At 46.2% G+C, this 17,778-nt stretch overlaps 1 protein-coding gene across 5 annotated transcripts in view; it reads right to left on the reverse strand.

The window, feature by feature from the left end:
• LOC146190363 (choline/ethanolamine kinase) overlaps nt 1–17,778 on the reverse strand; it is a 72,063-nt gene that overhangs the window by 25,349 nt on the left and 28,936 nt on the right. For 2 of the 5 annotated variants that reach the window (XM_084600848.1, XM_084600849.1), the window contains exon 2: nt 1,450–1,572. In XM_084600848.1, the coding sequence (XP_084456974.1) occupies nt 1,450–1,572 (123 nt within the window). Of the gene's footprint in view, nt 1–1,449; nt 1,573–1,783; nt 2,302–2,422; nt 2,769–13,121; nt 13,238–17,778 lie in introns of those variants that run through there. The other 3 variants (XM_084600852.1, XM_084600850.1, XM_084600851.1) reach the window with 3 other exon arrangements.

A 17,778-nucleotide genomic window follows, 5' to 3' on the forward strand; every position in this document is an offset into this window, starting at 1 on the left:
ACTGTTCCCAACCCACAGTACTTCCCCAGAGTACAGAATTCGAGTACTATTTGGAGAATGAAAGGGATAAGATGCAACCCTGTGACCTTTCCCAAGAAAAGGGTCCTTAGAAACTCCAGAGAATGCCACTTGACATTTATAAACAACCAACTTTTGCAAACACTACCTGCAGTTAGTGAACACTGATATAGCCAATACATCCAAAACTAAGCACAAAATGTAACAAGAGAACAAGTTACAAAAGTTACAAGAGAACAATGCCGCAGCAAATTTAATTTTTCTGTACTGCCAAGGCACTTTTTGGGAGTGTGTGGGTGGTACAGGGAGAGTAAGGACAGTGCAATTTTCATGGAGAAAATGCTTTATGTATCAACAACTTCATTTGCTAGTGTTCTCCTTCATACTAGTTTACCCTACCAACGGGCTATAGACATCACAATTCAACAAATTATAAGCTAATCTTTTGCTGTTCTTTAGATCAAAGTCAGCAGAATTTGATGCAATCAATACACAGAACCAGTCAGAAATGGTAGGAAACTGCATATACCCAGACTGCAGACATGTACAAGCAAAGCAAGGCAACGAGTTTTCCTGTATACTGTGATCCTATTGTACGTTCCCTGAATTTTACCGATTTCTTCGCAATTTAGCATGGGGAAAAAAAAAAAAGCAATGTGCCTGCTTAAAATTTATTCATATTTCGTACCAGCTTGAGCAAATGAACTTACATGGCAATTGATTTGCTTCTTTCCTTGTCAACTTATCAAGTATGAAAGGTATCTACTTTATAAGTTGCTGTATAAGGATGCTGCCATTTCCATAACTTGTGGCCCTCTATAGGAAGTTTGCATATCTCTGCAAAACATACCCTTTAGTATTTTCTGCTAGAAAACTGATGTCTGTCAAGACCTGAATATAGTGCATACATGGAAAAATTTTTTTTTAAGCAAAAACGTATTTCAGGCAGTCAAATACTCTTGACCGCTCAGTGCATGAAATCAGGGCGTTGGCAGCACATAATCAGGTGCAGGTTCACTCTTTCGTCCCTGCCCCTAGAGTTTTTTGAATAACTAAACAGGCTGGTGCAAATGATGAGCCTTGCTAGCCTGTGTGGTAAACTAGGGAATAATGGCCTCGTCTATTTATAGAAAGCATGCACTCGGGCCAGGAAGGGTTCAGACAGAGGCAACACGTGATAACACGTCAGCAGAGATCAGTGGACTGAGGACAGTGAGCAGCCGCGTTGCACGACGACGCATGCCGCGTCCGCCGACGGTGAACGCGCGGGACGAGACTCGTGTGACAGGATATGGCGCGCCAGTGGAGACGGTATGCAACGCGATACCCTCAAAGTCCGGACCGCGCCGCATGCAGCAGCACAAGCACGACTACGGCGCCTGTGCGTCCAGCACGGTTGGAGAGCGAAGTTTCTGCATGCGTTGTACTGACCTGACTGACTTGAAGACCATGTCCCGACTTGAAATGCTTTTCCATGTGCCGCTCAGGAACTCACGGCAGATGTTGTATGCCTTGTCGCGCATATCATCCGTGATGTAGGCTTCATCGGGCTCACTGCACCACACCAAGGAAACAGAGAAAAGGTAGCTAAGTTAGGCAGGGTTTCGTCAAAGTACCGAAGCTGTGCGCGTATACATGGCAGCCGTCGGAGCTCGCCGGATAATGACCGCGAAACCAACGAAACGAGCAGGTAGAAAAAAAAAAAGCAAAGAAAACACGTAAAAATGCAGACTAAAGGTCGCTTTCGCCTGTCGAGCACGCGTACTTGAACTTGAGAATTTCGAACGCCCTCTTCACAGCCAAGATGCCACTGTACAGTTTGGAGGTGAAAGTCGGCGAGTCGAATACGGCATACATGTCATCTTTCGACCGCGATCACACTGCGCGCACGGCTCGCCCGAAGCTTGAGATCGATACGAGATGTGGCGGTTGCCGAGAAGCGTGGTGACCGCTGTAAAGGCCACGACCAGCACCGCTGCTATGCTATCAGCAGGACGTTATCCTTTTCGCGTGGACACGAACGCCAAACACAAACGCTGCATCCTTGCGCGCGCACATGTCTCGTCTTTACACCACCTGGTCAGCTCCAAAAACGGCGCACAGCAGCCGTACTGTTAGTGCCGCCAGTGTTTTGTAACACATTTTCATCATTTTCTGCGTAACCGGCACCCGAAAAATTATGGGGCGCGCTTTGTTTATACGTGTCCCGGTCATGTGGTGCGGGCGACTCCGGGTCAGCGGTGCCGATACCGGTTCGTCAACAAGTAGGAAGCGTTGCCAAGTAAAGCGAGCGGAGTTTGTGCTAGGCGTCGCGAGAGCCATGGCCATTCCACAGAAAAAAAAAAAAGAAAACGAAGATGGAAGAATGCGCTCGAAGAGAAACCCGCTGTTCGGCCACCCTTACCTGTCGGGATGGAACGCGAGAAACGAAATCTCCTTGCCCATATGCGTATACATCTTATCGTCAGAGGGAAACACGCTGTCACCTACGGTCCTCATAACACAACGCCGGAGCAGACACACATGCACGCCACGGAAGCTGGCGCTGTACTGACGCCTACAAACGTCCACAAAACCAAACCCGTCACAGAACCGGGCTGGCGGTCGGGCCGGTCGCGACGCGGTCGACGCGGTGGCGTCGTCGTCCCCTAGATGACGTTTTCGGTGACGTCATCGGGTCACGCCAGCCGGCACTGCTAGGACCTAGGACCGGCACCGCAAGAACGGCTGTCTGCGCGCAGTGCTAGACAGCTCGTTCTCTGACGTGACCCAACCCCCCACGGAAGCTTGAGCGGCACCGTCGCCCTCTCGCGGAAGAGCACCGGCGTGGGGCTTTTCCCCAGACGGTGTGCTGCGTGGCAGAGCTGCAGAGCCAAGCTGCTGCGCAATTTCCTTGCGTGAGCCGTAAGTTGAGTTCCGTCGGGGCTGACAGCATTCCTGGTTCATAAAGGGAAACGAAAGGGAAAAAGCGACGGAAGTCATGCCGTCATGTCGCGCCCGAAAGATTTGTCGCGAGTTTTCTCGCAGTGTTGGGATCATACACACCATGTTTCTTCATTGACTATCTTCATTTTCCAATTTACATTTTAATTGACAATAAAAATTGATGACTATTTGTATGCATATGTGCCACTGATATGCTGAGCAGTGCACCAATATGAGCAACGGTGACCAAATGCGTCAAAAAAAAAAAAAAAATCTCGATTATGTCTACGTCTCTTTCCAATAAATGCTGCTTACTATCGCAGCATTGTATTCGTATCAATCATCGCTTAATTATGCACAAAAAAAAAATAGTTTACGTTGTGCGCGCTCTCGGTAAACAGAAATGTTTCTAAACGCGGTTTATAAAGCAGGCCAATGAAAGCATAAAAACGTGAGGGGAGATGCGTGTTTTCTACAACCGTATTGGCTTACGAGGCAACGCAATTTTTATTTTTTTTTTTTTCGCAAGTTCGCACTTTGATATTTCTGTCCATGACTGCACACTATTTTCTCACTCGATGACTGCGACTATACGATTTCGTACCGTGAAAGTTTAAAAATCAGGGAACAACGACCGTCCAGTTGCTGAAAACGCAAACTAAAACATAACCCGTATGGTCGCGGTATATTTCAGACCGGCGCGAAACACAAGCAAGCATGCGAAGGTTCTCTTGCGCTTCGCGATGAAAGGTGTTTTTTTTTCCTCGTTCAAGAAAGCGGTCATTCGAAACGCTATTTACTCGCACCGTACGTATGTTGCATCAGTATATCAGTGTAGCTAATGCATTAGAATATAGTATCAGAGCGAATAGTTTTGCGCGAAGCACGGTATTCCAAACTGGAAAAGTATGCTCACACGTGCCCTACTTAACGTTAAGGATTCAAGACTGGTTTTTCGAAAACAGGCCGCGCCTTTCGCCCTCAGCGGAAACGTGGTTTTCTTTCTTTTTTTTTCTTCCTCTTTTGTGTTCTAGTTTCTTCATCTAGATCCTGGATTTCTGGACAACTCTATATCGTATGTACGAGATCTATCGCGATCCGTCCGGAAATCGTTCCGGGTACCAGTGGCTATACGTGGTTAGCCGGTTTCGGAAACGTGCTTTCTTGGTTGTAAGCGCCTCCAGATGCTTTCTTATGAACAGATGACTTTTAGAAGACTCCTACTAAGCTCAAAGTCCGAGATTGAACTAGGAATAATCCGACATGACCTAACACGCCGCCCGAGAAGTACACCAGACCGCCGACTAGGAGGATTGGCTGGCGCCCATACTGTATCTGTTGGAAAATTAAGTTTTATCCCCAACCTTTCTTTCCTTTTTTCTCTACAAGAACGCTCTCAGCAAAACACTGAATTCGCTGGTGTACATATATATGTGTATCCCATATTGTGTATGCAGACAAGACCTGCAAATCTTCAAGGGGGTGGTGAAAACGCAGTGCTGTAGGATGTGCAAGATTATTATTATTATTATTATTTATTTTTATTTTTTTTTTTAGCGAAGTATATCTTTGTAAAACCCTTTTCCACCCCGCGCATTTCACATCTCCTTTCAACGCTGGTGGGGAGCCAGTAAGAGAAGCAAAAAGGTTAATTTACGATGCTGCTTCGAGTCCGTGTTTTCTCGCCTGAGGGACAATCGAAGCATATGGCCTTAACGTGGTTCGCGTCATCAGCGTTTTTCTTTTCTTTTTTTTTTTTTGCTTTCTACTCAAGTCATATGGATCGCATAACTCAACTCTGCACTGTAGTCCCGATAGTGTCAAGCGGCGCCAACTTAATGTCCCCTCTATTTTGCCCTTGGTCCATTCAAGCGGCGTATATAGGGCACACGTATTGATAAAAAATGATATCCCCATCGGTCTCCTAATCCAATAATAACGCACACTTAACATCTTTTCAGAGCTCAAAGCTTCATTTTTACTGGCTTTAGTACGCATACGCATTATCTTTTGGACACTGTGAACCGCAATTTACTGCATCATGACGTCACCGCCTAGAATATACACTCCCCCTTATTCTATAGTCCCCTTCCTCGAGCCTTTTATGTGAGTGCTCTCCGATCTTATCCGCGTTTTTTAATTACACCTTCCTCCTCATCCTCGCCTGCAGTTTTCCTTTGCGTGCGGAGCAGTAAGTGAACTTGTCATGAGACATCTTGCATTCCTTAGACCGGTCACACACTGCTACGTGGCTGCCCAAGGCATTACGCGTGCAGGAGGAAAATCGACTCTTGAGATTTTCCTGGACTCGGGCACGCACCGGGCACGCACATGTGGCATCAGCACGGTGTTTCAGACATAAGGCACCAAACCCACACTGGGAGGAAGCCCAGTCGGAAAAAACTACAGAAACCAAACGACAGAATTTCTGTGTGGTTTCTGATGGGAAACCTGTTGTGACAACAGAACATTCTGTAGTAACATCAAAAATTTCTGTTGTTACAACAGAAACGCGCTACAGAACTACAGACAACAGAAATATACTACAGAAAAACTACAGAACTACATAAAAATTTGATGGTTACGACAAAACTACAATTATTTTGTCGTAATTTTGACACAGTTCTGTAGTTTTTTTCGACTGGGAGGTGACGTTAAATGAAAGGGTATACGTGCCACATATTTCTGCTTACAAGTGGAGGCAATTGGATTGGATTGCAAGACTTATTTCGTCGCTCAAGCAGGTCTAAGGAGAGACGGACTAGATGGCCGCTAGTCCATGGCTGGCGGCGACCTCATTAGCCCGCTCGATGGCCCGAGTATAGTTGGATATTCGGGTCCGAGCTGATCAGCACGGCTTCCCACCGCTCGGGAGAAGGGAGCTGTTTTGTTTACATCGCAGGTGGATCATTTGCTCAGTTCCAGAGAACGTGGTCATATGTCGCCGCATTTACTGCAGTTTGTGTTGCACTGGCCTGAGTACATGAGGGCAAGGACCGTCGGATTTGGAAGGGAGCGTGTTTGTAGTCGGCGACAGGCAACTTCCTGCGCCTTCGTTAAGGATTTGTGGGGAGGCGGATATGTGCGCCTTTCCAGCCTGATGTGGTGGGTAATATCACGGAAAGAAATTAACCAATCTCTCGTGAAATTCGGGTCGGAGGGCGCGCTCACTGCCCAGTCGACGAAACCTCGGGCTTGCGCGCGAGTCGCCTCGTTCCCAGGATTAGACGAGTGGGCCGGGACCCAGATTAGCTCAGTTTCTCTAACCGGAGCAGGGGTGCTTTGGAGGATGCGGAGGGATGTAGACGAGATGCGGCCTCTCGCGGAACTGCTGGTTTTCAGGCCAAACCGCGCGGAAAAAATGCAAACCAGGTCCTCCCGATCCCCCTGAATGTATGTGCGAGAGGCCAACCGGTCAGGGAGGTCCAAACCATGCGCATACTGGGCATGTACATACAGAAAAATCGCAAAAACACCGAAACAATCAACAGACTTACGGCCACGGTCAATCAGACTGTACGACTCTTCAGACGAATCGCCAACAAACGAAAAGTGAAGGCAAGGACTTGTGGGGGGGGGGGGGGGGGGGGGGGGGGGAGAGAGAGGATGGACTTCAGTGATACAGACGGAAAAAAATGTGTCGCAAGTGGTTTGTTCAAAAGCGCAGCTCCAGCTGCAGTTCCCCGCGCACAACGGACCAGCAACCAGACTAATACCAGACTGGTAGCGGCTGAGAGAAGGGAGGGCTAGCATACTCACCAGGCCCTTGAGCTGTTACGGGCTGTCGAATGCGGGTTTCTCGCACATTCCCACATGTAGCAGAATGTCGGTGGGCGTATGCAAATGTAGTACGCGGGAGGGCGGTGGGGCGACAAGCACGTTTTCAGGAGTAGGGAAAGTCTGCAACTGCCGATATATGTGGCAGGTTCATCGAGAGGCTCAATGAAAGAGGGCTTGGTCAAGGCAATATGCCGCAAGACGAAAACTTGAAACGTATAGTTACACCCTGCCATTACTCACCTAGCTATGGGGCAGACACTGCGAAGCTAACTGAAAACATAGACTATGGTCAGAACAATCATTTATAGAAGAGAGATAGTAAGAATAGCGTTACGAGACCGTCACGCGGATTATATATAAAAAAAAAGAACGAATAGTGACAGGAGGATCACTGCGATTTGAGGAAGTGATGACTATTGACACTACGGGGTGAGTGAAAAAATAAATGAGCTATAGATGATAGAGCTTGCGGGAAGGGGACAAATAAGCATGGTGAAGAGTGAAGTGAGAATTCCGGAACAGCATTCCTTTGCGAGATGGTCGCGGCAAGCAGGACAGGGCCAACTGGAGATTACGCGGTACATGTCTTTTTCCTGCCGTGGACGTCACACGTGGCTAACGATGACAGTGGCGGTGATGATTTGGCAAGTTCGCAAGTCTGGGGATCGCATAACGATTATAATGTGTCTATTACAAAATTACCTTAGGAGCACGAGCAAAATATATCATAGTCCCAAGCTAATATCGAACCGTCAAGTGCGCTTTCTGAAGGTTCTGCGTTGGAACCAGTTTCCACTGGCTATAACATTGCACAGAGGTGGCCACACTAGGCACCCGCGCATGTTGTCCTCTGTACTTCAAATTATTATGTAAGTTACACCTTATTTTTTCGAGGCCACAGAAAAGGTTCAGCGCGTAAAACTCCGCATTCTCACCAAACAGTAATAAGATGAATATTAGCAACAGATTCCAAGGCACACGTGTGAATTTCAACAATTGCCTTTGTCATCACTCATGCACTCTATGCGTTCTTGGCCTTTCTATATACTTTATATAAATATGATGCGATGACATTTAAGTGCAGCTCTCACAACGTGTTATTTTAGTAAAGGGTATACTGTTGGCATCAGCGAGGCGCTTCATTAGAAACAGCATTTCGCGTCCATAAACGCGTTGGTGAGTGAATCAAGCCCTTGGCTATCGACAGCACCGGCGAGCTGGAATATTCACTGCATGGGCGATTTCGGGAATTTGGAGCAATGCTTTGTTTTGATCTCGGTTCTCTCTGTGCCACTGGACCGGTTCTTTCCCTTTCCTTCATTTTGTTACTCGGTGCTCCATTCGAATTCGGGACATTTGGGCTCCTGGTTTTCTAGCAGCACCTAGCTGCCGACTTCTCCTCAACGCTTTCAGATATTGAAGTACACAATTTGCAACGCAATCTTTGAAAGAAATGCCGGAAAGGCATTTTTGCGGCCGACCTCCCCGCTCTTCCTGGTATTAGACATCACTCCTCTTGTCCTCTCTCTCCCTATCTCTCCTCTCTCATCGTCTCTTCTACTGTGGAGACTCCCACAGAAGTTTTCGCTACTGCCTCACGCGTAGCTGTCTAGGGAGACGTCTTGTTTAGGAGGATGCGTTAGGTAACGACACGGCTCGCTTCAAGGCCAGTGTCCGCATATTCTGTCAAGATTGATTTCATTTTTCATTTGGCCGTGACGTAAATGTGACGAAAGCAACAGCAGGTGGGGAAGCAAACGACCAATCACTACTGACAGCCGGTGTGATCGCGGCGCCGCTAGCCATCGCCATTGCCAAGACTGGATAAGCGCCGATAAAGCTCCACAGGCGTGTCAAACATTGGTCAAACTGTCCCCGTGCGCCGTCATTCGCGGACGTTGGCACTGGTTGAGCAGTGTGACACGGGCTCAATACGCGTGTAAGGGCGCGTTTCTGTCACGACCAGCGTATTATACGTCAGCGGAAGAAGCGACTGTGATGGCGGATGATTAAACGGAGTGGAAATGGTTCGTTGCAGATAGTTTTCTGTCCACCTCGGAGGCTAAGTTTCGTTGCCGTTTCGCAGCTGTTTCGCAGCACAACGTATACTGTACGCAGTAACTATCTTAACTTTTGCTTCCTTAAAAAAATGGCACGCAGAAGACGCCGGAAAAATCTGACCCGCGTAGGCGCTCAAAGAACCGCTTTATTGGGAGCCAATACGATTGCGTGTGCATGTTTTTGGTAGAAGCATACTTTTCAGAGGGGCGTAGTATTTCAGTGCTATCGTGATAAGATAGCCTTGCGGGGCCTAGGAAGGGCGGCATTCTCTAGCCCGAGCACACAGCGTTCCTTCGCACGGTATGCTGGCTCAAAGGCAATGCTCAAAACACATATGTTCTGCACATTCGGATAAATGGGTCAACGCTCGGAGAACGGACATATGTCGCACATCCGACCGTGCGGTCTCCTGTCAGGTGTAACAATCTCTGAATCTAAACCTACAGGCCAAAGGTATAAAGTATTTTATGGAAAATCGAAACAGAATAGAAACAATCTATTTCGCTGCGCGGCTGAGCTGTACCACTAGCTCCGTGTCCAGCACAGACAAGCGCGCCTAATTGTACTCGGGAAGAATGCCCGCTTGTACCCGCGGGGCCTAATTCGTGATAACATTTTAATTAATCCTGAACCACTGTATATCTGTGGTACATGCGAACCCTCGCCGAGATTCAAAAATCAGTTTTTAGATTGCACATGACGGCTCGAATTGACAGCGATCACAGAAATTGTTGCGGGCCTCTCCACTCGCAACAGTGAATTGTAAAACAACTGAAAACCGCCCGAACGGCCATGCAGTGATGTAAAATATGCATTACCAAGTGCAACATTTAAATACCGCGCCTGCATGCTCAGTGAAGCCATAGTAAAATAAACAAAACGGCGTGATCAATAGTTATTTGCATTTCGACAGACGACGTGCGTATATACAACGTCGAAAAAACAAAACAAAAACAGAACAATATGTGTTAGTGTGGATTAAAACAGAGATGCAAAAGAAACGGAAGCGTAAACTACGAATATAGAGATTTAATAGCTCGGCAACAACGGCTATGAATGCGATCTCACTGTCGACTGTCAGAGGCGTCATGTAGAGAAGAAAGGCAAAAATGTGTGTTTCGATGAAATGTGGTAAAATACGCGATTAAATCAAATATGACCGCAGTATTTATGCGTGCTCGAAAATAATGAGCAGCTAGCTACCGACCGGTGCATTTGATGCGCGCGGCCATCTAAGCGCCAGCAGGCTGAGGAAAAAAGTATTCGAACAGAGGAACTGATGAGGTAAGGTGCGCTCGTATAGGGCTTATCAAACTTTCGACGGAATGATAACCGCAATAGGAACTAATAAGACAATAAACGGCATGTACAAATTATTTAACACGATCAAAGCCATGCCTGTAGGAATCACGACTGCGCGTTATAACCGGCAACTGCTTGTTTTCATCTCGTTTGAAGCGGACGGCCATGTATACGTACCATTCTCTTTCTAAGAGAACGGTACCCTCAATTTTTCTTGAACACTGATTAAGCAAAATAGATGAAATTCGCTGAGAGTACAATCGCATGCCGGACTTGCAGTACTATTCAGTGCGATGTCAGTCAAAAAGCGATGAAGGACGATGCATGCATTCAAGGTATCGGCATTTTTTCCTTCTGCGTGGCGCAGCCATGCCTTCACAGAGTGAATGACGTTCTTGTTCTGAAACCCGGATCCTCGAAATGTAAAGATAAAAACCACATGGTGCCATGTCAGGACTTTTAAGAAGGACTGGTAGGAACATTGCCTCCTCTCGCTTGTACGAGGAATCAATAAACCAATTCCAATTCCAATTTGGCAGTCGCGTTTTTTGAAGCGGAAGCTTCACTGCGGACACCAACTCGAGCTTTCAGGAACGCCAACTCGGGCCTGCTTTCATGTGGAAGAGTGACATTAGAATCAGCCTGCCATGACATTTGAATTCACGTTACCCTTATGCCACGGGCAGGAGTTTCCAACTCGGGTCACTCCTTTCGTACGGGAGGGTGATATCACAATAAGCCTGCCAGAACTCTTTGCATTCACGTCATCCCTAGAACATAGGCACGTCCGTACGGCTTGGTTAAAGCGGGATGTGGGCTAGTAGCTTACGCTCTCGCGTCATACCCTTGAAGGCTGAGCTTAAGTGTCCCCAATAATGTAGCGCCCTACACTGATAGGGTGTGGGATAGAAGGCAAAAGAAACTTCCGCTTCCTTCCATGTTTAACCATAGCTAAACCACAGCCAATTTTTATGTTTTCAGGCTTCTGTGAGGACGGACATTGTGGTCCGTACGCCGTGAAGAGAAAAAGTCGGTACAAATATACGGAGCCTCGATGCAACGAGGCTCCCTATAGAGGCAAGCATGCCCTTTCTCATCGGTGCTGCAAAGCCACACAAGTTGATCAAGATTTGATGCACCACGCAGCAGAGTAGGCGACGACACACAGCTGGAGAGGCACACAATGCACACATCATGCATCATGTCGTCTGACCAACTAGCTCGACTTTCAACGGTTGATCAAGATTACATTGTCAGTTACGTCCGACAGATATGTGGTCGCAATATATATTAATTCTGTATCTTTTGAGCGAACAGTGTTCGAGAAAAAAAATCACAGGCATTTGGACACCCCTCGCTAGATGCGGTACACGTGGCGATGATGGTCGATACTTTCGTAGCGCCTGCTGAAGCAATTGTGATAGGCCGAGCAGACAAACGACCAGCTTTTTGCCGTGCTTCTGGTCACCAACATGCATGACTGTCGGTGCGACTTCAGTGTAATCCATTTATGAGCAGACCCCTCGCGACATTAGCGCCCGCAGGAGAGATGCGCTCCGGAGAGTTGAGGCAAGTCTCCCCTGCGCGGTCGCCATTGCCCAGAATGTCAAGCATGCTTTTAAAGTCGTGAAAAGGTCGCAGTCACTAAGGTCATTCGCATACTCAGCGCTTTCTTTCGGGCGCTATGTGTTTCGGTGTAGAATATTTACCGGGCGATCGATGTGAGAGAGCTTTCCCTCGCTTGAAAAAAATCACCAAAATGTTATCCGTACTTCGTAACGAAACAGGTACCGTTGCGATCGATTAACAACAGTTTACGTTGACACACACACTCGAAGAAAAAAAAAAAGAGGAGAAAGATGAAGTTTGGTTTGGTTTGTGAGGTTTAACGTCCCAAAGCAACTAAGGCTATGAGAGACGCCGTAGTGGAGGACTCTGGAAATTTCGATCACCTGGGGTTTTTTAACGTGCACTGACATCGCACAGTACACGGGCGCTTTGCTTTTCGCCTCCATCGAAAAATGGCCGCCAAGGCCGGGATTCGATCCCTCATCCTTGAACACAGTAGTCGAGCGCCCTAACCACTGCGCCAGCCCGGCGGGGTAAGAGGGAGATGAAGTGCCGATTTTGTTGCTTACGTTGTTAGTGATGTTAGCCAGAAATAATTGGCTTTTCAAGCCAATTCGATTGGTTGGGTGTGAAAGTTATGTGCGCGTTGTATAGCTTCGTAACCAACTGACAACGCGAAAGTATAAAAAGTCGATTCGACTCGTTAAATTTTCATGTCATAGTGGGAGAGTCCAGACAGATGACGTAGGTATATAAGCACAGTCAAAGTCTTTATGTCACTGCAGTAATCTTGCTCTCAAAACCTCATGAATTTTGAGTGGTTACACGTGAATACCAATTCGCTACCGACTTTTAAGTGATCGGCATCTCACACATCGATGCAATTTCTCGCAAGTGCCTGCTCTTGAATACTGAAAATACGCTTGCGATGGAGTCGACGCTGAAAGGCGTACGTGCGCTGCGTTTACTGACATCTATAGGACGGCAGTGACGTGACGCTGTAGATCACCCGTTGAGACACAACTGAATGAAATTATTACGAGGCTTCACGGAGGCTTGTTCGCTGATGGCGCATATTCATATGTGACGAGCAGCCAGGGTACACATATGCATGTGTGGAGGAAACGGGACAAGCATTCTCTCTGTCCTCATCCTGCTTGCTAGAGCTAAGCATACACCGAGAAGTCATCTTTTATGGGCATTCAGAAAGATATAAATAACGTCATTAATAACCCGTCACTCATGGTCGTGCTTTACGTATACCTTCTGTCGGGCGCGGATTGTGCTGCTGATGTCTGACGACGTATAGTAACGGAATAACACGTTACACCACGTCAAGATCAAGAAGTTCGACACAATGGTGTGACACTTTGGAGGCGAGGGAAGACAGCTCACGCGCTTAATTGTTGGGTCTGTCATTCATAGCCGATCACAAACACCCATCAAACTCAGTACTTGTCGCATACCTGATTATGTAGCGTTGATCAACAGGAGTGATGTTAAGCTTGTCGCACGACGCGTTGGCTTGGCACATGGAAGATAACAAGCCGCGCGTACGTAGAAGGAACGAACTTGACGCATTCGAAGACGGAGCAACGCACGTAGGCGTCTTGAGCGGCGCCTGTCATAATGACTTCATTGTTTGTTTTGTAAAAAAAAAAAAAAAAAAAAAAAAAAAAAAAAAAAAAAAAAGCCTGGTGAGCAAGCCTTATATAATGTGCTCCGTCCGCTGCAGCTGCGTCTCTGTGAACGTGCGGGTTGAATAGGTCTAATCGCAATCACGGAGAGCTGATTGACCGTCGAAACACCGTCTGCAACACCGCCCTCTACCGACGAGCGCCTTATTTACTGCGCAAACGTACCTCACGTTTAGCCCACGTTTGCTGCGTTTCTTCGACCACAAAAGATTGACGCAATTATCGTGCCTTCGTAAGTACACGTTTAGTCTATCAACCACATAACGTGGGACGCATGCCCCGGATATTGAGGGGGACCGAGTAAATTGTTGTCGAGTAAGCGGTGTTAGGAGCAGGACAAGATGGAGGACATACCTTTGGGAAAACTCATCAGCGTCAATATGTGCACTACGTCCGACTAGCGAAGCGCAGGTAGTGTTCTAGCGACAAGGGAGTGACCGACGCGTTTAGGCGTTCATGCATGCCGTTGTTTGGCAACAAACGAGCGGTAAAAAGCAAATGCTTTAAGACATTGCGCGAAAGCCGCCATTCAATCTCGCAAGAAGGAAATGCATGCAGGCTGTTAACGGTGCTGAGCTAAAGTGGGAGTCTTTCTCGGAAGTCACGGCACTGCTTGTCAGGAAAGGTACCGGAGAGAAAAATGAACTGAACATTTTGACAAACACTGCTAATGATCCCACGGTCATGGTATTGAATCCCGTGTGCTGTACGATGTGAGTGTATGTTAAGGAAGGCCATATGGTTTAAATTAATCCCGAAACCTCCACTATAGGCGTCTTTCATAGCCCATGCGTATTTAAACTCCCATATCAATATATAGTTTATCAGATAAAGGCAGGATGTGTATACATAGGTTGTTTCCTTTATAGTTTCTGTAACTTAATTTCATTCATCCGCCACCAATAATAACCACAGGCTGGCCTTAAACAAAGGCACAGAATGAACAAATGGCAAGCATGGCTGAATATTAGTCTCGCTGTTTCTCAAAGAGAGAGAGATAAAAAGGAGCGCTTCGACAAGAGGTTCCAAACACAGTCGAAAAAGAAGTGCTTACTGTTCAGGAACGTTCCGCTTTGTTTCTTGTGGTGCAGTTTTATATAGGTGTATAAATGTCAGAGCATGCATGCTGTCGATATTTTTAAACAGACCTGACCGCCGGCTGCTGCGTTTTGATTATGGCGAAACGGAGTGACGTCGGTGTGCTGCGCGATGTCATTGCACGTTAAAGAACCCCAGGTGGTTCAAATTTCCGGAGTCCTCGACCACGACGTCTCTCAAGCATGAGTCGCATGGTGATGTTAAACCAAGCCAAACCAAACCAAACTATATATGTCTTCAATTGCCGACTACTATCCACCTAATATAATACCGGTGTCTCATATATGTTATAAAATTTATTCCTGGTGCATTTGGATCTCATGCGATGAATAATTTTAATTCTTTTCAGCGTGTTCTTAGCGAGAAATAGGTAACCCTGTGAGATTTCCCTTGCAAAACAACTTCGTACTCTCAGAGTTCTTATTAACTACCTAATTAAAATGATCGGGCTTTCTTTGGTTCTTGTCTTCATTTAAACTATTTCGTTCGTTGATTTCATTAATTTTGTTTAATTTCAAGATATCGATGCTTCCACTGGTCGGGCAGTTTATCTTCTTTAGCGTTTTTAACAGCCGTACACTGTATAATATTTCTGTATTAATGCTTACAACTGTTTAATTACCTTTCTTTTTCATTTCATTCTTATTGGCCTTTGCAGTCATCTACCATGGAACCACTTTCTGCATACAAGCTTTCATTTTTAGGCATTTGGATGTGTTTTATTCTTTGAATAAAGTTTTGAATCTTTGATTCCGCACAAGGTGACGTGCCCCACAGAGTCTGTCCATAACGTTCGTACCTGGTAGACTTGATCGAACGTAGTGAGCAGGTGAAATGCTCCTGTGGAAGTCCATATTCAAAAACAGGTTTCACATCACTTTTCTGTGCCCTGAAGGCTAACTGAATAAAACAAGTAAAGCTCTGCTGGCGCTTGAATCCGAAACAATGATTCCAACACGAGCGGGCTGCAATTGATGTGTGAGACCAAAGTATACATGCAAAAGGAAACGGAGTGACGACCGAGACCAGTACAGATTTTCACTTTAGGAGGAAAACAACATAAGTTTTCATTCACTGACAGGAATATTAAATTCATTCTGCTAAATATACGAAATGTCACTGTCACACAAAGCGGCTTCTGTGGGCTGTCTAAGACTATTGTTTAGGATTTTAGACATGCACCAATTGTGAAGTACCTAATTTACAACCCGTTATTATGCCCGTTATGCCCGTTGTGAGGCATATGGGACAAGTCGGGCAAAGAAAGCTCGTGCAATCGTTTACGCAAATCTCTATGGTAGATCGGCCTCAAACTTCACCGTTCTAGTAAGCGCCCTAATAGTCTACCTTCGGTGCCCTTATGTCGCGTTTGTTTCCCCGGTCAACGTCATCATCGGCTCAATGTGGCTTAATCACGTTTTTTTTAAATTTTCCCACGATTCCACTTGTAGTGCAGTGCTGAAAATCGCATTGTATGCGAGTAACAATTACTCCGAACATTAACAACAATAAGTAAACTATATATATCGTATGCAGGACACGAGCACTGTCAGACGACATCGGGGAGTATGAGTTTCCCCATTATATGAAGTCCGTGCTCTGTTAGGAAGCGTTACGAAAGTACCACGAGCCTCGTTCTGCGCATTTATACGACATGCCTGCCACCCCTGCTCTCCACCGGGTCGTCGAAATTGTGACGGCGGCCATCAGGAAAAAGGAAAAACAAAATAGAGCGCTTAAGAGTAGACACCATAGTCGCCTTTTCATTCCACGAATTTTTGTCAGTGAGAGATTTGCAGAGTTCGGCCGCGTTAAATGTCTTTAGATGGCTGGTTTTTGGGGAAAGGAAGGCGCAGTATCTGTCTCACTGTTCGAGGGAGACCTACCTTTACAATGAACGGCGTACAGTTGATGTGTCGTAATTTCGAATCCTTATCGCAAACTAGCCGTCAGCTCGACTAGCTTATGGCGACGCTTTTTTTGACTGAATAAGCTGTATAGGCTCTGTGTAAAAAATCGTTTTACTTACTTTGCTGTGGTGGTTTCACTGCAACACCACAAAATTGCCGTGGTAAACAAGTTACTTACTCCATCAGACTCGCTGCATAAATATTGTTAATGGTCAGCATGATTGCTGCGCCCGAGCTCGCTCTCTGTGCTCCGTGCTCTACGACAGCACAACGCACTTGAGCGTATAACACATCGTCGTCCCACGCGTACGTCTCCGGAGGACGGAGTCGACGCCAGGCGAACCTGATACGGCCGCATGCATGCAGCGCGTCCTAGCTCCTGGTGACGAGACTACCGTCGCAGCACCCGCGGCATCCGCGGCTTCGGGAACACTACACCACGGGTGGGACATCACAATATCCCACGCCGGAGCAAAATATCGCAGTGGTCTGGGAGAGCGTGCACTGGTCTGGGAGAGCATGCACGGCTGAGAAAGTTCTCACGCAATGTGCTGGTGGTGGGAGAGGTATGTAAATATGAGTGGGTTTGTGGTTACCCGCAAACCCACGTTATATAGAAGGTATATGCTATAGCCACATGCAACTGAAGTCTGCAGCGATCGCCGCAGAGAACTCGTCCCTCCATGACAAATAGTAGCTCGCTGTAAAACATTTCCTTGTTGTGCGAACAAAAGCCTAATCGCGAAACAAATTTAAAAGCTAAAGAATTCTGATACTTCTGCCCTGTTTGATACAGCATAAACATAAAAAAAAATCTGATTTCGATTACTGTTGTGATATGCAGCGGAGTAATAGAGGACGCTTCGAACAATGGCCCATCGTTACCGACTGCTGTTTTCTCTTTTTATTTGCATCGTATATATATATATATATATATATATATATATATATATATATATATATATATATAAACAGGGTGTCACACAACTTTCCCGATTATCTATTTTATTCCAACAGTTTCGGACGGTGGACCGTCCTTCTTCAAGGTAGAATTCTACCTTGAAGAAGGACGGTCCACCGTCCGAAACTGTTGGAATAAAATAGATAATCGGGAAAGTTGTGTGACACCCTGTTTGAATTTAACTCTGGCCCATTAGTAACAAGCAATCCATGTCTATATATATATATATATATATATATATATATATATATATATATATATATATATATATATATATAAACGCACCACAAAGCGGATACATTCTGTACCACGTACGGGCCACGTAAAGATTACAAAATAAAATTTTTAAATTTTCTTCTTGACAATATCTATTCCTTAAATTTTGTGACATCACTGTTGGGGCGCTTCATTAGCGCGACATCATAACGCCTCACAAAGGCCCCATTTACGCGATTGC

This window comes from Amblyomma maculatum, chromosome 4, assembly GCF_055883805.1.
Source record: "Amblyomma maculatum isolate TAMU_Amacu chromosome 4, ASM5588380v1, whole genome shotgun sequence".
In the NCBI taxonomy this organism is placed as follows: Eukaryota; Metazoa; Arthropoda; class Arachnida; order Ixodida; family Ixodidae; genus Amblyomma; species Amblyomma maculatum.